General features: G+C 41.1%; 1 protein-coding gene across 1 annotated transcript in view; it reads left to right on the plus strand.

Moving 5' to 3' along the window:
* Mbd2 (methyl-CpG binding domain protein 2) overlaps nt 1-21,824 on the plus strand; it is a 54,098-nt gene extending 32,274 nt beyond the window's left edge. Inside the window, exons 5-8 of the mRNA XM_026783374.1 lie at nt 12,218-12,308; nt 13,541-13,718; nt 18,348-18,486; nt 21,355-21,824. Coding sequence (XP_026639175.1) covers nt 12,218-12,308; nt 13,541-13,718; nt 18,348-18,474 — 396 coding nt within the window. The 3' untranslated portion in view covers nt 18,475-18,486; nt 21,355-21,824. The remainder of the gene's footprint in view (nt 1-12,217; nt 12,309-13,540; nt 13,719-18,347; nt 18,487-21,354) is intronic.

The raw sequence follows: 21,824 nt of genomic DNA on the forward strand, positions 1-21,824 counted from the left end.
TCCTCATTGGTACTTTGGGAGCTCAGTCCAGTGTTCCAGTGTGGGTCTCTGTCTCTATCTCCATCCATCGCCAGATGAAGGTTCCGTCCAGATGGGATTCCTCAGCAACTCTCTGCTGTGGTTTTTAATTGTGGGTTTAGACCCAGAGTAGAGCTGTTGGGCCATAGAGTATATGTTCAGTTTGCTCAGTGGTTGTACATACCTACATGTCCATCAGAAATATAACTTGCACTTCAAGTCTTTGTTGGCACTCAGTGTCGTTAGTTCTAGAAATTGTAAATGTTTCAGTGTGTACTCAGTGGTCTCTTATGGATCTTACATATGTGCATTTTTTTGATAAGTAGTGGCTAATCACCAGTTTATGGTTTGATCATGTAGATAATCTCTTCTGATGTAGTACCTCTTCAAGGCTTCTCATTTGTTTATTACTTTATTCTTTGTGTGTGTGAGGGTCATGCCATCTGATTGCTGTGGGGGTCAAAGGACAGTGCCAGACTCAGAGCTCTCCTTCCATTGTGTGAGTGTGGGGATTGAACTAAGGTCACTATTAGCTTGGTAGAACATTCCTTTACCCACTGAGACGTCTCATTGATACCTTTGCAAGTTTTTATTTGTTAGTATTATGGATTATGTTTTCCCATTGGCTAAAAGAGTTCTTATATATGTTTTGATATAAATCCTAATGTTTACTTGTATTTCTAGGTTATTGCTTTACTCTTCTTCTTCTTCTTTTTCTTCTTCTTTTTTTTTTTTTCAAGACAGGGTTTCTCTGTAGCTTTGGAGCCTGTCCTAGAACTAGCTAGCTCTTGTAGACCAGGCTGGCCTTGAACTCACAGAAATCCACCTGCCTCTGCCTCTTGAGTGCTGGGATTAAAAGTGTGCGCCACTACTGCCCGGCTTACTGCTTTACTCTTCTAATATCGTCTTTTGAGAAATATGTGCTCATAGCTTTAAGGACCTTGAGAGGTGGCTGAGGCTAGGAGGGCACAGAGACCTGGGTGCTAATGATGCCCTTTCTTTTGACCTGGTAGCAGTTACACAGTGTGTGTTTGTTAAACCTCAATCACTTCTTTCTCTTCTTAACTATTGGTTCACTTGAAGGCTATCGGCGTGACCCTGTGGGTTATCTTCTGAGAGCTTGCTTTACATTTAGTTCTCTGTTCACCAATCTTGACCTTGTGTTTGACTGACGGTGGATTTGCTTCTTACTTTAAGGACATCCAACTGACACAGCACTTTTTTTTAAAAAATATTTTTCCATTGCTCTGCTTTGTCATTTTTGTTGTAGATGAAATGCTGACATAGATGAAAGGCAGCATTTGAACTTTCTTGTTTATTCATCATGCCTAGGATTTTTGCATGGGGATCTAAATCAAGTCATTGCTTTCCCGGCAAGCATTTACTGACTGAGCCATCTCCCAGCCCTTGGATTGCTTTCTTCTGTTCGTTTGATATGTTTGGACAGATGGATCTATTTCAGGCTATCTGCTCTATTCTCTTCTTTGTCTGTTCCTTCCTGAGGCTGCAGTACCATAATTACTAGCGTCACAAACCTCTTGATATATGGCAGTGCAAGTTTTGGAGTTCTACTATTTTAGTTCAAGATGATCTTTACGTATCTTTCTTTCTTTCTTCCGCTCTTCTTCTCTTTCCTCCCACATTGTGGATTAAACTTAGTGGGAGTAGCACCTGAAATGTTAGCGCTGTGGATGGTGGTCTCATTTCATAGGCATTTTAGGATGATCTTAGTCTTTCAGATATTTGGTGAATATATCATGCTATGTGTAGATTAGAGAGTAGTCAGCAAATTGTAAAGAAACCACTATAGCAGGTAGTTTCTGTTCCTTCATTTTTCATCAGCCATGTATTTTCCTTTCTGTTTGTTCTTGATCTTTCTTTAGACCAAAATTGTTATTTTTTATTTAGCCTTAACATGAGATCACATTATGGGTTTTTTTTTTTTTTTTGCAGCCACATAAATCAAGCTTTACCTTGTTTGTGTGATAAGTTTCTCATCATTATCTAGTCCCTTCTTCCTAGGACACACCTTGAGAAAATATAGAGTGGCTTATGTTTGTCCTTTGATTTCTACATGTCATGGTATTTAAGTTGCCTTTGCTGGCTGTAACCAGGCAGCTCAGATGTTAAATGGAACTGACTTTAAATAGAGCAGTTTAAACATTGAACAATGAATTCCTTCTAGGCAGAAACATCATTGCCTGTATAATTGTAACCTAGTATCTTATGTGTTTAACTTTTCAAAAGTTGGTGGATGTAAAGTGCACATTTTCTGGGTTTTGCTTTAGTTTATAATTATGTGACAAGACCTTTTTTTTCCCCTCCCTCCTTTATTTTCTTGGGTGGAATTCAGAGTCAAACACAGAGTTTTGTAAATTCAAATTCACATTCTACCACCAAACTACAGGTGCACTCCTAGAGAGTACTCTACCACTGAGCGTGAAAACTTATGATAGAAGTCACAATTACTAGTGTTTGTAGTGAACTAGTGAAAATACATCTAAGAGATACTCTCCCTAAGATAATACATGTGTTTAGTGCTGGACCAGGATTAAACATTTAGCTGCCAAGCTAGCATTCTTTCTGTCATCCACCGTGCTTTGATTGGACATCCACTGGTGTTTGTATGCCAGCTTTGCTATCTTGCTACTCTTGACCAAGTTAAAGACTGCGGCTTAGAGCTATTCAAAAATGAGATTCTAAAGCATCTCATTTCTTTTGTGTGATAAAGGGTTAGCACTTTTCTTCCTGCATGCTTTAAAAGTTACACCATTTCCTATGCATTTGAGTATTTTGTTGGAAGGCTACTTACAGTCCTTTTTTTCTTTGGTACTGACTTTTAGGTGTTTTAATATGCTACTTAATCATAGTAGAGCATGCTGGGGCCAACAGAAAACCATCCTAAAGGTAGACTCCCCTGACAGCGGGTACAGGTGACAGTGGAGTTGGGCAGAGAGGTCTTGAGACAAAATTGGAATTAGAAAATTGTGTGATCTTAAGCAGTGCTAATATGATAGCAGGTAGGGGGGCAGAGTCTCGGAGAAGGAAACGAAGGAATGGCAGGTCAGGAATTAAGACGGCCTTCTCTTCTGCGAGTAAAGAGGTGCTTTGAGAGAGGAGCAGCACGAACCAGGATGTGCTTTAGGTGGTCAGAGTTCAAGTGAGCCTGTTCTTTTAAGAAAGAAACCCCAAACAGAGGAAGGGAGAGGAGAGCAAATGTGGGAACCGGGTAAGGCAGCCTAGGAGGAGACAGGAGAGACCAGGAGCCTGGGTGTGGAGCTAGCTCAGCAAGGCAGCTGGACTGTTTGCTCTGGAGGGGACACCTGAGGGGCAAGGACTTTGCAGAGGCTCAGTGTCTGGCGCTTCTAGTCTGCCATGGGATCAAGTCTCACGGACCCATTGGCTTAGGTGTAAATATGGAGCTCATGGTGTTGAAAATAAACAGAAAGAGGTAGAGTTTCAAGGTAGTTTTAAAAACTTCTGTGTAGTTTCACTCCTGAACTTCAACACCCTTCTGAGTGTTGAGTTTATTCTTTTTCCAATAGAGACTATATTACAAAAGGGAAACTGCATTCCATGATGATTTGTGAGGGTCAAAATACATTTTTTCTTCTGCATTGCTGAGTTTGCGGAGATGCTTTTGCTGTGGGTTTTTAGCAAGCTCGAGGCTACTGATAGCTGTACACTAGGATTTACGTAAAGTGTCGTGTCCACTAGTGGCTCTGCTGCTCTGCTCTGTTGCTGTGTCTGTCCTTGAGCACCAGAAGTCACTCTGGTAGGAGTCTCGCCTTTCCAGCTGTTGTCTGTGTCAGACTGCTGCATGCTCCTTCTAAATTCTGTGCATGTATTTACATTCCGATGTATGTCATGTCTGTAGATAGTTCGGACATTTGGAACGCCACATCTTCCAAAATCAACAATCTTGGAATGGTTCTAGTACCACAGAATAGCCCACAGAACATGACTTATCCAATATGTTTGAGTTACTAATAAGTGGTAATAATTAATAATTGCTGTGTATAGCAATAGTTTTAGTTAGAATTTAACTGAATTTCAACTTTAAAAAATATTTTTATTAATGTTTTTCATGCACTATATTTTGATTATGTCTTTTCCTCCTCAAATTCCCCTCAGATCCTCACCATCTCCCTACCAGTCTAACATTATGTTGTTCCTTTCTCTCTCTCCAAACAAACAAACAAACAAACAAACAAACCAGGAAACAAAAACAAATACAAAAAGTCCACAAGAAACACAAAAACAAAATCTAAACAAATGGACAAAAGACTAATAGGAGAAAAGCTATCAAAGCAAAATAAAACAAAAGTCCACAAAATACCATCAAGCTTGTCACTTGCATTCTGTGTTGTCTTACTCTTGCCGGCTGGCTTCCTGATCATTGCTTAGTTATTTGCACAAAGATGCAGCCTGCTCAGTTGGTTAGGTGGGTATGACAGGCCCAGAAAGGGCGAGATGGAGCGGGGATCCCCTCAGAGTAGAGGGTTTTGCTGCTCTAGCTCTCAGTTCTGAGATCTGGGTCCCCTAGTGGTAAATGTCCAGCCTCTCTGTCTCTCTCTGTTGATCAGAACTTTGCATCCTAAGCCAATTTGTTTCTTTCTCTTCCTCTCTGGCACCCTGGATGCCTGGAAAGGTTCTGACATTTTTTGGGTTGTTGGAAGTGGCATGGTGTGTCAGACACCCAAAGGCTGCTAAAGATGCTCTGGAATTGTCAGAAAGCCAGGCTGGGAAGCCCTCCTGCTTTAGACCCTTGTGGCTAGGGAGGGCTTTGCTTTCCAAACTTGTTGATGACTTCAGCACAGAAACTGTCTGCTCCCTGCTTCTCTCTTGCTTGCTGTTCTGGACACAAGCTCAGCTCTGCTGAGGTTTCTCTGAGAGTTTACCATCATCACAGTGTAGAAATAGACAGACTAAATATAATAAGGAATTACAGTTTGGGGATCTCTTAATTAAAAGCTGCCCATGCCGTCCACTGGACTTGAAATAGAACAGGATTTTGAGTTTCTTGTAGGCTTCATTTTGTTCAGAAAATTGATAGGCTGCTTGGTGGGTCTTAGAAGGTCACAGTAACAACCAGCACCTGTGCTGCAGTAGCAAGAAGTTTGCAAAGCCAAGCTACCACCAGCCACAGTGTCTGAAGCAGGGCTTGTCAAGTCCGGGTGCTGAGACAGTTCCTGTGGAGCTTTAGCTTCTTGGTGGTCTAAACCCTTTAAGACCCATGGCACCATCCCATTCCCAACAACCTAAATATGTCTCTGCTCAACACATGTGTCCTAGGCTTTCCCTTTTGTGCTCACGTGGCTGCACTGTGCAGAGCCTTGACAGCGGCCCCTTTGCACTGTTCCTTCCAACATGACGCTACAGTGAGAAAAACTCCTTGGGTTATTTTCATCAGGAACTTGGAGGTGGGGAACTTTTACTGTATAGTTCAGGCAGAATGATTTTCTGTTGTTCTTTTGAAAATTTTACAGGATGAAATTATGTTACAGCATGTCCCCAAATACTGCCGCCCTGCATAGATTTCTCCTTTCTCTTCCATCCTGTGCCCTGCTGCCCCATACCACTAACCTACCAGCTCCGAGTGCAGCCGTTGAGGGCTCTGGATTGGGAAGAGCTCCTTATTAGATGAAAGAGCCCTGTGCCTGGTTTGAGGTTGTGCTCTTGGTGCCTTGGAAGTCTTAATCCTTTTTAAGTAAGGGGTTTTGTGTTTCCATTTTGTAGTAGCTTTGCATATTAGGTAGTAGGTACTGCTTCTCAAGTATTCCTAAGAACACCGAGCCCAATTGGGAGGAAGTCTGCATGAATGAGAGGGAGAGGAGGAAGAATCTAAAGATACTTGAAGTAGCAGAAATCCCCAGCAGGAAAGTTGGGAGAGAAGGACAGATTCTCATGCATGTGCTCAGGCTCAATTTTTAATGCCCTTCAAGATTGATTCTTTTGTCTCTTTCTACTTTCTCCTTTTTATTAAATTAATAAACTTAATTTTTGATCCACATTTTCTAGCAGGCGTACTAGTGACCTGGTAGTTGCTGTGTCCTGGATTTGCTCAGGTGTTTAGAAAACCACATTTAGTAGCTATAACCATTTGAGATTGTTTTTATTGTTACATTTTATAGGGAATGAGACTGATACTCATAGAAGGATGGTTGCCAAATTTATAAAGGAATTGACAAACCAAGTCTTAAAATATAGGTTGATCTTCGATGTTAGATATTTGTATCTTCCCAGCTGACTGTCAAGATGAGGTTCTGAGTTTTTATGCCAAGTGAATTTTTAAAGACCATACAGATAGACACTGATGCTTTTCAAATTGTAGACGTAAATAATGATGGTATATTTGGTACACATTCTTTCCCCTATGGTTATGATAAATAGGCATTGGTATAGGTAATCTAGAACAGTATTCTTACAGAATAAAATGGAAGCCCTCGGATACATGTTCGTAGTGAGCCACCCTTTCTCTCTCATGAAATACTTATTCATATACCTCGTCAGCGCTGTGTTCCTGGGGCTGTTTTCTTAGAGGGAACGTCTTATTTTAAAATTTCCATCCTTTGAAAATTTTGTTGACTTAGATGATTGGTATTTGTAGCTGGGCATAAGAAAGCTTATTCGCAGAGACTGTAAATAATACTTAAGAAAATCATGTGACCTAGCCAAAGAACAGTTTTCTGTCTCCCCAAGACTCTACACCAGTTTTAGCTAAAGGCCTTACTTACCTGTGCCTCTTTATTCTGTATAAGGAGAAGGCGGACATCAGACACGACTTGCAGAGTGTTTGCATGTAGGTTCCTTAAATGGATGTTGTACTTTAAGTGGTTTCAGACTAACTCAGTAGCTTTCTTAACAGATATAAACCTGTCATTCATCTTTGAAGTCACATAGAGTAGTCCAAGGCCTTGCTGTGTGGTCCTGTGGAGAGCAGACACTGAGTGCTGTTCCTGCTCTTGTCTGGAGCAGGATGCTTAGTTATTGGAACCTGGGGTGATTCTAGCTGCGTTGTTCACTTCGTGTTCAGCCCCTCCAAGCCTCAGTTTCTTTGTCTGTAAATGTGAATTTATATTTTCCAAAATGATACAGCAAAGAGTGACTAAATTCCTGTAATAAAGCATTTACAATAGGGCTGGGCTTGTGGGTCACTAAGTGGTGGTTGTCAGCTGTAGCTGCTCCCCCTATGCCACTGAGGTCCTGTGGCTGAGGATAGTTGGGCTGCACAGCTGAACTTTGGGCGAGCCCTTTCCTTATACAATCAGTAAAATTTGACTACGTTAACATATCTTCCTACAGTGAAATAAAATGGGAGGAGACCACTATTGTCATCTATACTCTGAGGTATAGCAGATAATCCATACTTTGTATCTTCAGGCATAGTTGGAGCTAAAATGTTGTGGTGTTGGCAGGATACCACCGCTCTGTGGATAATGCCATTCTCTCGCCACAGTTTAAACTAGGCTTCTTAAGCCCACATCAGAATCCCCTAACAGTCTTAGAAAAAAAACCAAAACCAACAATTGATTGCTGAAACACAGTCCTGTAGAGTTTCTGCGAGTCAGGCTTCAGTATATACAGTTCAGATAACCCGCTTTGGCTACTCTGTGTAAAACTAAGAAATGCTGGTTACTGCTTAAGCTACTTCTTTGGGTAGACATTACTTTCCATTTCTGTGTACTTATAGAATATTCCTGTACATTTTCTAGAGCTCCCTCTTCTTCCCCAGTTCTCTAATGTTGAGGTTAGTATGTTGGCCCTGTTCATGTCAGCAACACTCATCCACTCAGGACTCACTGCCTTACCATGCACCTGACTTTCTCAGAGTATAGATCTGTTCACAGAGTGAGTTAATGCTCTCAGGGTGGTGACAGGTATAATGATGCTTTTCAAAAGACAAATTAATATATTTCCAAAGTCCAAATTAAACCTCAGCAGTTAAAAAACAAAGATGCTATGTTTGGGATTAGTTTTACTTACAGTTGACATATTTGGTGGTTTGTCTCATAAAAGAAATGGCTTTGGTGACACACCATCCTATTTGCCTCTTTGGGAAGCCAGGGTAGATAAAGTGTAGGCAGTTGTGCCAGATAATGCTCTGATGTACGTACTAAACCAAGACCCTAGAGAAGGAGCAGTGAGGTGTCAGCCTCGTACTGACCAGGATGCTCTTCCAGCATTGTCCATTGCCAACGTTTTAGGTGCTTGGTGCTTATACACAAGTAATGTTTAATCCCACCTGATATTTTTCCCACAGTTAGGTAGTTTACTTGACAGGCCATGGCTGAGACCATGGGCAATAAAGAGTGATGCTCACTTGGGAGCTATCTGATTTTTCTAGTGTTCTGGAGTGTGACAAGAAGAATTTAGAGGCACATAGGGATTTTGTTGGTAAGGATTAGAAAGGTTCTTAATAACCCAAGGTGATAGTGTATTGATTTTGGGACTTGATCCAATTATTAAATCAATGTTTCTCTTAAGTATTATATTTATTGAGCATTAGGTATCAGAGCAGGCAGCAAGATTAAGTTGAGAAAATCATTGAATTAGGCAGGTAAAATCAGATTTTCATGTTAGAATTAGTTACAATGTTAGTGTTTACAAAATGTACTGAGAGAGTCTAGGCAGTTATGGTGAAATGGGAACTCTGTGACAGCTTTGTGAATTTGAAACAATCTAGAATCCCTGGGGAAGAGAGTTTCCAAGGATGTTATCTAATGTCTGGTTGTCCAGATTATCTTTGTGTATGTATCTGTGGAGGATCGTCCTGATCATGATAATTGACGTGTGTGTAGCTCACTGTGGACAGTACCATTTCTTTGGCTTGAGGGTTCTGAACTATAGTAAGAGTGGAGAAGGCAGCTGTGCAATGGTAGCGCACTCCTTTAATTCCAGCACTTGGGAGGCAGAGGCAGGCGGATCTCAGTGAATTCGAGGCCAGAATTCTACCAAGCAAGTTCCAGGACAGCCAGCGCTGTATATGAGAAACCCTGTCTTGAAAAGCAAAAGCAAAACCAGACCAAACCAAAAACCAAGCAAGTAAGTGGAACCCTAGAGGTCCGCATGCATGCACTCTCTGTTCTTCATTGAATGAGTAATGGCTCAAGTTTCTGCCTTGCCTGCCTTGACTTCCCGTAAAATGAAGAATGGTAACCTGGAATTGTAGGCTGAATAAACCCTCTCTCCCTTCAAATTTCTTTTGTCGGGGTATTTTATCACAGCACAGAAAGGAAACTAGGCCACCTCGCAGATGTGGAAAGACTTCCAGTTTGAATATTACTGTTGTTGGACGTGGACTGACTGAGGAATACTTCAGAGGAACATAATTTATTCCTAGTAAACATCTCAAGTTCATGAAGACCTTGAGAAACATTTAGGCCAGCTGTTCTCAACCTGTGGATCATGACCCCTTTTGGGGTTGAACAGCCCTTTCACTGGGGTCACATATCAGATGTCCTGCTTAGCAGATATTTTTATTATGATTACTAAAAGTAGAAAAATTATAGTTATGAAGTAGCAACAAAAATTTTCATGGTTGAAGGTCACCACACCATGAGAGGCTGTACGTATTACAGTGTTGCAGTGTTAGGAAGGCTGAGAACCACTGATTTAGGCAGAAGATGACTTTCCCCTCCCTACTCTCCCCAAGGATTAAGAGTTATAAACTGACTGAGGATGGTGAAAATAGATCATCCAGTTTGCTGAGCTGCTGCAGCACTCTTACAATCTGATAAAAACTAGACACATGTACTCATGTTCCAGTCCAATACTTTATTTTCTTCTAGCTTTTTGTATAATTTTCTTTATGATTGACAAGAAGTTTAAAATTAAGATTGATAAATTCAAAAATTATCTTTTAATATCTGGAATTAGAATGTTAGGTGTAAAATACTAGGAATCATAACCACCTATAGTCCCTATCCTTTTTTTTTTTTTGGTACTTCTGTTTTATTTTTACAAATTATGTTATAGAGTCATTTCTTCCACAGGAGATTAGTCCTAGGACCACCTTCTAATATCTGAATCCACAGGATGCCCAAGTCTTCTGTGTATGTGGCAGTATTATACAGTGTAAGACGGTATAATACCAGCACATTAGCCTTGCACAGCCTCCTCTATGCCTTAGCTTATACCTAGGTTACTATGATGTGAATGTGAGTTGATCGTTATTATGCTGTAGTGTTTAGAGTCATTGCAAGGGAAAGAGTTTGCATAGGCAGTTTTCTGTAGTGAGCTGACCAGTGAATATGAACTGGCAAAATAGTGTGTACATAATACACACGTATGTATCTTTGGGTTCTACACACATATTTGTGTGTGTGTGTGTGTGTGTGTGTGTATGAGACACACACAGAGAAGGCAACTTCAGCTCTTATCCTCATGAATGCCATCCACCTCCTTTGAGACATATTCTCTTAATGGCCTGTCTCTTCATTTGGCCTACGCTGACTGATGGGGCAGCAATCCCCAGGATCTGCCTCTCTCCCGCTAGGATTACAGCCCTATGCCAGTATGCTTGGACTTTTCACTTGGATTCTGGGGATTGAACTCAGGTCCTCATAATTACAAGACAAACACTTATTGACAATGATCTTCCAGTTCTAAATTCAGCATATATTAATTAGAAATTTAACTAGATTTTATTTATTAAAAAAGAATAACTGGTATTAAAAACTGTGTTATTAAAAACATTTTCATACCAAGGTGTAAATAGAATGGGGAAAGGATTTCTTGGGACATTTATGATAATCATCATACTTTCAATGAATTCTTGATTAATATACTTACATCTCCCAAGTATTGACTGACTGCTTAATTGGCTAAGTTTTCTACTATGACTATTACTTGCGGGAAGATGTAAGACACATGACTATATAAGTGTACATGAAAGGTCTTTAGGACTGTCTGTTGGAGTCTACTCTTGCTGCTAGTTTTGAGGTTATTATAAATACAGCATATTATTATTCTGCCATAAGGAGAATTATACTATCATATCTTCTGGTTTATCTGACAGGTGGCTATCTGATACTTTATTTATTAAGTTTCCCAAGGCCCTCAAAGTAGCTAAATCTTGTTCAAAGTAAATATAGTAAGTTTTATGACTGCTGTATTATAGGTGCTTGACATATATTACCTCACTGACTCTCCACAGTAATCTTGACATATATTACCTCACTGACTCTCCACAGTAATCTTGTGTGATAGCCATCGCTTCCACGTCTGTAAAAGGGAATGAAAGCTTTTGAAGAAGTAAAACATGGCCAGCGCTGTCCACCTCGCAGGTGGTGGATCTGGAATTTCCACATGGGCCCCTATGTCTTTCACAACCTTAATTCTGTTGCCTCCATTGTTTCTCATTACAGAAATTGTTTTTCAGTAGCAACTATGCAATATGTACTGCTATCTATGATTAAAGGAAGGGAGTCCTATAGAATTCTTTGTTTCTCCTTGTCTGCAGTAAATATGATATAGATTTTAAAAGACGGAGGATAAGAACCATTGCTGATTATGCATCTGAAGACAAGCATAGTATGTGGTAGGAACTTAGAGACTATGCTACGTGGATGGACACATTCAGTGAGACATAAGAATAAAATCTGGAAAGAATGTCGACTCCCTGGGGCAGGGAGTGCTCACTAAGGGCAGAACAGTCTTCTTGGACCACTGAGTGGTTTGGTGACTTAGGTACCTGTGCGACAGGGAGAAAGTGATTTATGACTGGTATTAAGATATTTGGGAAAAATTTATATTAACAATAAGTATAGTATTTTTCCCCTTAAGTGTATTAAAAGTCTACATTTAAATGCTTTAGAAAAATCATGTTTCCATAAATATGTTGGATATTGTTATTTGTTTTCTTTCTTTGATAAATTTTAACATTGACATTTTATGATAAATTAATTTTCAAAAATTCAAATTATGACATTCTTTTGAAGATACCTTATGAGAATTATGTATAGCTTATAATGTACAATAACCTGTAATATTGTAACAGTTGAGTTTGCATAATCAAAACAACTCTTTTTGAGTAATTTCATCAGAAGGAGTTAGGATGTGCTGAAAGAGTTCTTGTTTGAAGTTTCATTTAGCATGCTGTAAGGAAAAAAAATCAGAAAACTGGAATGACTTACACTGTGCTGTTGAGCAGCATCAATGTCTCCGTGTCTACTAATGGTGGAATTTTGCCTTACAGCTTTTCTGGGAGAAGAGACTGCAAGGACTTAGTGCATCAGATGTAACAGAACAAATTATAAAAACCATGGAGCTACCCAAAGGCCTTCAAGGTATTATCTAAGTTTAGTTGAATAGATATTTATTAGGTGCCTACTGTGTACCAGGCACTGTAATTAGGTAGTGTGCATCTATAATTGGCCTGAACCAGTAGGCCTTCGCTTTGGGGGACATGTGCTTTGCTGGATGACATTCCTCTTGTGCTAGAAACCAAGGGAAAGCATAGATGACTAATGTGTCATAGGGATGCTTCTGTATACGATGTCACCTGGGATTTCTTTTTCTTCTGTGTGAAATGTTTGGCTCCAGGTTGGCCATGTCATCTCCCTTAACTCGTGTGCTGCTTTTAGCCTTAACTACAGATGAACAAAGGGTTCCCCAAGTTTCCTGCTTCCCAAGTAGCAGCAATCCACCCCAACACTTTCTTTTTCTTATCTTCTTACACTAAAAGAACTACTGCAAGACCTCCTACGTCTCTACAAACTGCTGCTGTAAGTTGCAGTAGGAATATACACTTTGGTCCTTGATGTTGCCTAGTGGATTCTGGGGTAGAGGCCTCAGTGGCCAGTCTACTTGTCATTTCGTATGGTTGTGCCTCATTTAAGAGTTGCATTATTTTTCAAGGACTAGAATTTCAGTCCTCAGTCTTGACTTAGTGTAGATTTCTCAGAAGACTTCCAAATGTATAGTTGTGCTATTATCTCATTCCTGTATTTTGTAGGAATTATTGCTTTAAATTATTTACTTAAATTTTGCTGTGGAGAGAGGTTCCTAAAAGCATGAAGGTATGCAGTTATTTCTAGGAATCTGAACTTTTTTTGGTCATCTGAAAAAACTGATTAAGTTTGGGTATGCCATGCTTGCATTGACATTTCCTGAAGTCTCAGGATAACAATAAGAATAGAGATCCTTTTGGAAATTGATATTAAAACTAGAGGAAGAAATTGATCTAGGCTATGTTAATAGGGATGCTTGAATATAGCATAGTGCTTTTATAGGGGTTTTAAGGTATTTAAATAGTTGACCCTTCTTGAGAAAATGCACAGAACTTTTCCGAAGTTTAGGTCCTTTGGAAATGTGTTTTAAAGTTGAAGTTTTGTTTAAAGTACTTAACTGTTTTGTCGTTGTTTAATGTCAATCATTTGGTGCACAGTAGCTGTTAAATGGTAAGTATTGTCCTTCGTTGCACTGTCGGGTGAGCGTAAGAACACTGGTTCTGTGAGGCAGTGGCCGGCCCACGGGCACAGGCTGCTTTCCTTTCAGCGGTGCTGCTTCCGCATTGCAGGAGTCGGGCCGGGTAGCAACGACGAGACCCTTCTGTCTGCTGTGGCCAGTGCTTTGCACACAAGCTCTGCACCAATCACAGGACAAGTCTCTGCGGCCGTGGAAAAGAACCCTGCTGTATGGCTTAACACATCCCAACCCCTCTGCAAAGCTTTCATTGTCACAGATGAAGACATTAGGTAAGGCACTGTAACTTAACTTTAAACACCTCAGTTTTGCCGCCAGATAAATTTTAGCAAAGCCTTACGCTCAGTGTCACAGTGGGTACAGCTGATCATCCTGTATTCAAAACTTAAAACTAAGTTCAACGTCTCAGACTTTTGAGGTGTATAAACTCTATGTGAAGTATAAGTGAATTTTGTGTTCAGGCTTAGGTCCCATACCCAAGATATCTCTCTGTGTATGCAAATCCTCCCCTCCCCCCCCCAAAAAAAGGGGGGGGGGAGAAATTTCTTTCGGTTCCAAGCCTTTTAGATTGAAAAAAGAATAAGTGATGAATCTATCAGAAATCATACTTTGGGTTCACAGAGTGTGTTGGCTAGCTTTATGCTGACTTAACACAAGCTAGAGTCATCTGGAAGGAGGGTATCTCAGTTCAGAAAATGCCTTTGTAAGACCACGCTGCGGGCAACCCTGTAGGGCAGCTACTGATGTGAGAGGGCTCAGCTCACTGTCGGCTGGAGGTCCTAGGTTCTATAAGAAATCAGGCTGAGTAAGCCATGAGAAGCAAGCCCGTAAGCAGCACCCTCCATGGCCTCTGCGTCAGCTCCCGACTTCCCTCAGGGATGAACTGTGATATGGAAGTGGATGAATAAACTCTTTTCTCCCCAAGTTGCTTTTGATCATGTTGTTTCATCACAGCAATAGAAATCCTGACTAAGACAGAGCTTCTCGGAAATGAATGGAATGTGATAAAGATCTTTGTAAGAAAAATATTCTTGAAAATAGGCTTTGAATGAGAGTGACCATCACAAGGATGTGCGTCATCACCAGACGAGTCACACTCTCAAGGCAGCAGCTTGACAGCCTTGCCTCTGGAACTCTGCTCTAACGAGCCCTTTCATCCATCAGGCCTTTTATGCCAGTTCTTTATAGTTTTGATTTGCCTCTTATAGTGCTTGAAATTTAAACCCAGGCCTCTAGCATTCAAGGCAGGTGTTCTATTCCCAAACCACACCATTTACTTTTTCCGCCTTTATGATTCCTTGTGCATTGGTTTGTCTGCAAACCGGCCTTTCTTTAAAGCAGGTGGGAGCCTGCTGCCTTACGACATTTTAAAGTTCAATTTAGTTATCATGAGTATATTTATTTCATTCAAGCTCAGTTTAGAGGTTTATTTATAACTGCTTTATTGTTACATGTGAAGATTCAAATTGTTCCTGAGACATACACCATCCATGCACACACACACACATAAATACACAAGCCGCTCCCCCCACACAAGCACATTCATATACACATATACATACTCATATAGTAGAGCAGGATGGGAAGCAAATGATAAAGACACAGCAAAGAGGTAAACAGAGTCAGGATAAAGAGAGGACATAGTTACCGCTATAAATATCTTTCAGTCTTTTTAGGACTGGGCCACAAAGCAGGTGTTTAGCAACAACAGTAAAAGAAAACCTGATTTGGACTGGCAGCACCCTGAAGTATAAGCCAGCTATTATTTCAGAGAAGTAACATACTGAATAGTGAGATCATGCAGAAGTTACTTTCTGAGACTTCGGGGTTTTGAACCATCACTTTATAGTGATGATAGTGATGCCTCAGTATATTGTGTTGTACAGTGTGTACATGTGCTTCACTGTTTCTATGTGAAGTCAGTTTTCCTGGATTGTCATTCCTCAACGAAACCAGCAGATGGCAGTTTGGAATCATCCAATTTGAAATAGTTTTCTGTTTGTATTTGTTTCCATCTAAATCTATAAAGGTTGATATGGAAATGTTCCTAAATGTATGAGCCTATAATTGGAAAACAATCCTTTGACTTTAAAATAATCTTTTTTGAAAAGAAAGAAAAAAGTTCAAGTTTGTATTCATATTCTTTGATTTCCTGAAATTGCAATCAACTTTACTTTTGAAGATTTTTAAAAAAGAAAATATAAAAAAGCAAGAGATGAGGTTGCTCTATGGATCATTGTGACTTTGAGGAAGATAATTATCTGGGAAACAGTTTTTTTTTCTTTTTTGTGTGAACACAGAGACAGTGATCAGGATTTTCACTGAGTTGTTAGGGTTTGGACTGGGATTCTGGGAATACCAATGGCTTCAAGATTAGACCTTTTCATAGTAGAGGAATCTTAAAACCAGGCTTGGATTTGGGTTAATTGTCTAACAAATCATTTGCTATAACTGGTGGAACAGGAATTATTAAGCAGCTTTCCTTGTTGAATTGGCACAGCTTCAGAAGAGACCATGAGCAGAATTGCTGCTCTTTTTCTCACTGCATCCGGTGGGCGTTTGTACATCTGGCAGACATTTGTTCTGCGAAGTTCTAACTAAAGAGCTCACTCTTGCACGGGAGCCTGCTAATCCTCTCTGTTATTTTAGTTGTAGTGTCTGCTTTCTGTGTGAGCACTTGGTTAAGAATCTCAGCATTGAGTATACCTCTTCAGCATGTTTGACTATATTTTCAGTCGTAGGTATAATTGTTTTCTGATACTTAGTAACATTCTTGTGAGTCACAGCTTCAGTCTTTTACAAGAGAGTATACCTCTTCAGCATATTTGACTATATTTTCAGTCGTAGGTATAATTGTTTTCTGATACTTAGTAACATTCTTGTGAGTCACAGCTTCAGTCTTTTACAAGCTTACACTTTTGTGGTTGCACAGCCTGTGCTCTGCTCAACCCCACTAGGCTGAAATCAGGGATGTCTGGACCATCTTCCCTTCTGGAGCATGGGGTCTTTTGTTAAGTTCAGACACTTGATATGAAATTCACAGTGTGCTCCGGGGCTGAGACTTCTGTTTGCTTGTTGACTGCTGGAAAGGGCTGCTCTGTGCTGTTGAAGGTGCCTGCACTTCCCCACTATGTGGCTTCTCTATACCCTCACAGTTTTCTTTCAGGATACTTTGTATTGGGTTAGGTTCACTAGATTCAGCTTTCTCATGATTAATTAATGATTCTGTGATTAGTAACCAACTATAGAGTGATATCTCACCATGTGAACAAACATCCCCCACCTGTACTGGGAGAAATGGCCCAAGGAGTACATATGGGGTGTGGGAGATTCCTAGAGAACGTCATAGGATTCTGCCTGCCCCGACAGCAAGCCTGTTTGTTGTTATGGTTAAAGTAAAAGAAACTCAGCGACAGACATTAGAGCTTGAGATAGCCTTCTTTACAAGATGCAGTGTGCCCCACCGCATCTTCCTTGATGCATCATTCTGGCATCTCTCCTGTTCCGGCTTTAGGGATGAGACTGCCAATGTGACTTACATGTCATTTGGCATAAATTACAAGTTACTGGGCCAGAGAGGAGACAAACTATGTTAAGAAATGAACAATTTTTTTCTTCTGGAGCCTGCTCCGTTACACGAGCATTTGCTGAACTCCAGTTTCATTTGATGTGAAGAAACTACAGAGGTAAGATTGACCCGTACTGCCTTCCTCCTGCCTGCCCGATTGAAAGCTTCACTCAGGAACTGGAAGTCTGTTCTTAGGAATCCTTTGTGCTAGTTGTTTTAATAAAGAAATGTAAATCATTTTCATTGCTGGAAGGTGCTTATTACTCCTTACCTTGGATGCAACGTCATTCAGTCCTGGGCGTTAGACCCGAAGGGATCGCACAGCTGGCTAATCTCAGGGTCCTCAAAACAGGTTTCCTCTCCCTGTTGGCTCTCCCAGGTTTGCACACTGCTGCCATCTGTCTGCCTTATTGGAGGAAACCACTTGGTTCCCCACCCCCAGTACAGTCCCTGGCTTTCCTTTTACTGCAGCTTCTTCTCCTGTTGTGCACCCATCCGACCATTCCTGGTCTCACACAGGAGGGCACCACCTGCTGTCCGTGGACGAGCCCCTCACTGCTTCCTCTGCCTCCTTAGTTTTCACTCCGGCTTCCTTGCTTGCTTCTGGATTTCTGTTTCCTTACTTTCCCAGGAAACTGCATCATTCCCTGCCCCCTGTACTTCACAGAGCCACAGAGCATTCTAATAGCCTCTTATCCTGGGTTTTGTTTTTCTTCTAATGGTTTAGGACCTTCTTTATGATGTGCAGATATTGTCACTTTGAGATCACCTTGCTGTCACCAGGCTAGGGAAGGTCATGATAATAGTCTTGGCCTACTAGGCTCATCTCAGAAGCGATTGTCTCTGTCCCCAGTCATAGCCTTCAGTGGGCCTGACTCTTCTGTGTGGACCTGGCTTCCAGTACTGCTCTCTCCTGACTCAGCCGTAGAGTGCCAGAGCAAGCCCGGCCTGCTGTGTCTCTGTTGATGCTTCGCCTCAGAAGTTGTGTTATTGTCTTCTCATATCTTTGCTTCCAAGTTATTTCTACTTATTTTTAACTCATCACTCCAAATCTTCACACACTTGAAATTTGTGAGGTTGAGGAAAAGACCACTGAAGTTCACCTGTTCCTTCCAGACTCTCTTGAGACAAGAGATCACCACCCTTGGACAGCTAGCTGTTCTTTAATTTTCTTTTTTTCTGGAGAAACTCGCAGTGTTTGGTTTGTATGTGTAGAGGTGGACTTGGGAGTCTAAGCAAATGTGCTTTTCTAAGTGATTTCAGGGGTGCTCAGGGGAGTTTCATTTTATTACTTTCCAAATTTTCAGTTTCATTTCCTTCTGATTTTGAAAAGGAAACAGGAAGAGCGAGTCCAACAAGTACGCAAGAAATTGGAAGAAGCACTGATGGCGGACATCCTGTCCCGGGCTGCTGACACGGAGGAGGTAGACATCGATATGGACAGTGGAGATGACGCTTAAGAATATGATCAGGTCAGCAAACACAGGCGCAGAGACCGGCAGCCGTTTCCCTTCGTAGCTTGCTCAACACTCTAATGTAGTTTGTTTCCCTCATGGGTCCTTCATGTGTCCCCTCTGTATTTAAGGACCCATAAGTTATTACATCTGTCCTGATTCTCTGAGGACATTCTTGCCACAGTAGCTACCTACAAGGGATCTTTGGTGTACTTCATATGGTTTTGATCAGTGGTGAAAAAACGCCGATGATGTTCTGAGAGAAAGCAGAGGAAAGAGGAAGGGACTCTTGGGTTCAGAGGAATGGCTGGCCCACTCGTCTACAGAGGGATGGCATGCTCACCTTAGAATTTTAGCAATAAGATAAGCAAAATCTTTCCCGTTAGGTAGATGCTTCATACCACACGTTAGGTACAGACCAGGCAGAACGGTGACAAGTATAACATGAATTTTCCTTAAAGATGCAAATGTAGGCTCTGTTTATGTGTGTGCTCTGTTTTGTTGAATGCTCACGCTCTGTGGCTTTGATCTTGCTTTCCAGCCCCCACTTGTGTTTTGGCAAGATCTGTTTTAATTCTTGCCATCCTTATGCCAATGACTTATTCCCTCTGAACCCAAATCTCAGAGGGAGAGACAACAGAGCAGAACGTGATACCAAGGCTCAGCAAAGTTACTCTGAGGAAGGGTCTTTTACCTTGGTCATAAAGGACGAGTAGAACATAGGTGGAAAGTGGCTTGCGTAGAGGGTTAACAGAGAGAAGGTTTGTTTTTTCAGAGAGAAGGTGAGAGTTTGGAATGTAGAGAGTGGGGAGGGCGATGTGTGGGCAGCAGGTCTAATCAGGAAGGCCTGTGAGTCAGTCAGGACTTCTTGCAGAAGGTATGATCATATTTGCTTATTTGGCTTGGAGTAGAGAAAACTTGGAGGCAAGGAGACCAGTTGAGATGTTGCTATGGTAGTCCAGTGAGGAACAGTGGTAGCTTTCTGAAGGTGATAGGAGACACAAGCAGGGAAGGGTAGATTTGAGATACGTATTTGGTGGTAGAATCAGCCTGGTTGGTGCTGATTGGAAGTGAGCTTGAGACAGCAGTGGAGAGAATCAGGCTTCCACTGGAGCAGCTGCCTGGGAGTCCTGTTCTCCAGAGGAGCACAGATAGGGAGCTGAGAGAAGATGGGTGTAGTTGTTAGTGTCCCCTTCCCTTTCCTTGAGTGCCTCCTTATTTTAATAGTGTCCAGTACTGTGATGACACTGCAACCAATATATAATATAATATCTGCTGTTTACATGTCCAGGACAGCAAACATCAGTCACATCATTTCCTGACCAGAAGTTTAGTTTAGATCCAGTTTAGTCCAGTTTTAAATGTTTATGTCCTTACTAGGAGAATCTGGTTCAGTCGTGTTTTATGCTGTTGATTTACTCGCTGAGGCTAGGAAGACACTGTGGAGACAGTTCACACTTTGTTTTCCAGGCTGAAAGGTCACACTGTAGGAATCTGATGTGTTCATTCAGTGTGTGTTATATCTCTCAGAGAGGGAAATCTAGAGCAGGCTCCTGTGTTCTGAGGCCCTAGCCACAATGTCCCTGAAGCCAGTGAGGGAGTCTGCGTGAGTGCTGTTCCCCATGATATAGTTTATGCCATCATGGCAAGATGTAATCTGGGGTGGCACATCTCTTCTGTCAGTTTGGCTTTTGTTTGTTTGTTTTGTTTTCCTCTCTTTTGTAATTTACTCCTGAAATCAACACGGACAGGCAGAGCCCTGTAGCTGAGACATAACTAGACCTCTGCTTCCTTGGTGATTGTATTCTAGATTGTTCTTTAGGCAGCACTCAGACCACTCATATTATCAGGCAGGTGTTAAGGCGCCTTCCGTGGACAGGAGCTGGCACCCGTTCATTGCCTCATACAGTGTGCATCTCTCATTAGTACTGCAGAATGATTGAATTTTAATTAAGCCTTAAAAATGACCATTACTTTATATGTTCAATAACCATAGACTTATGTATATTATATTCTGACCTCAAGAAGACATTGTTAGACCAGACCATTAGACTTGTAGCTTGTGGAAAACTTAGAATACTTCTTCAACATTAAAATTACATTCACATGACCTACTTGTTTAGTCTCTATGCATACAAAGTTCTTAAGAACCTGGATTATACAGCCTGTTTAGATGTTCATCCTTATGTGTAAAAGAGCCGGAGCTCTAGCTTATAGCTAGATAACAGGCAAGGCTGGCTAGCTTCACCTGGCTCATAGCAGATGAAGTCTAAGATTTGGTTTCCTGGGCATGCTAGCCTTCTCATGCCGGTGCTCTCCCTAATAGTCTGTCTATGCAGGAGTGACACACATCTGTTTACTTAGGTTATTTATTTAGTTAAGCGACATGCCAGGATCTTCTGTATTACCTACATTGTGTACTTATAGATAGGTCCCCAGGTTATCAGAAGTCTTAGGAGCGATGAAACATGCGGCTGTGAGTTTGCGGCTGCACAGTCATCTCAGGCATGGCCACAGTTGCTGTCACGTCAAGTCAACCACTGGGAAGCACAAGAAATCATTATTAGGTAGAATTTTCTCGGAAATATGTTTGGGTTTGGTTGATGTCTGCTAGGGTGTTTTATTTATGTGCCCTGTAAGTTTCCTTTCTATGCTGGTTTTGCTAATTGTAGACCAGAAATATTGTATAAGGAGTAGTATGTATGGCAATGAACTGGGTATAAAGTCACCAGGATGACATAGTGGAGTATAAAGGATCCAGTGACTTCCGGTCTCCAGCCATCCCCATCCAGTCCTGGAGCTCAGTCTCAGGACTGTACAGATGGGATTCTCAGTGAGTCTTACTGACCTTTCGCCTAAGAAATCTTTGTTCTTCTGTCTCCACAGGTAACTTTCAACTGACCGTCCCCAAGAGCAAATTGCTAGAAATGGATTGAAAACATTTCCACCGGGTTCCGCCTGTAAGAAAACAGTGTACCTGAGCACATAGAGCTTTTTAATAGCACTAACCAATGCCTTTCTAGATGTATTTTTGATGTATATATCTATTATTCCAAATGATGTTTATTTTGAGTCCTAGGACTTAAAATTAGTCTTTTATAATAGCACGCAGGACCCTTAAAATGAAGTGGAGCTTCTGATGCCAGGTGCGGTCTACTGGAAATGTAGCACTTACGTGAGATATTTGTTCCCCACAGTTTTAATATAAACAGATCAGGAGTACCAAATAAGTTTCCCAATTAAAGATTATTATGACTTCACTGTATATAAGCAGATTTTTATACTTTATTGAAAGAAGATACCTGTACATTCTTCCATCATCACTGTAAAGACAAATAAATGATTATATTCACAGA

The sequence above is a fragment of the Microtus ochrogaster genome, chromosome 18 (genome assembly GCF_000317375.1).
Source record: "Microtus ochrogaster isolate Prairie Vole_2 chromosome 18, MicOch1.0, whole genome shotgun sequence".
Taxonomy (NCBI): Eukaryota; Metazoa; Chordata; class Mammalia; order Rodentia; family Cricetidae; genus Microtus; species Microtus ochrogaster.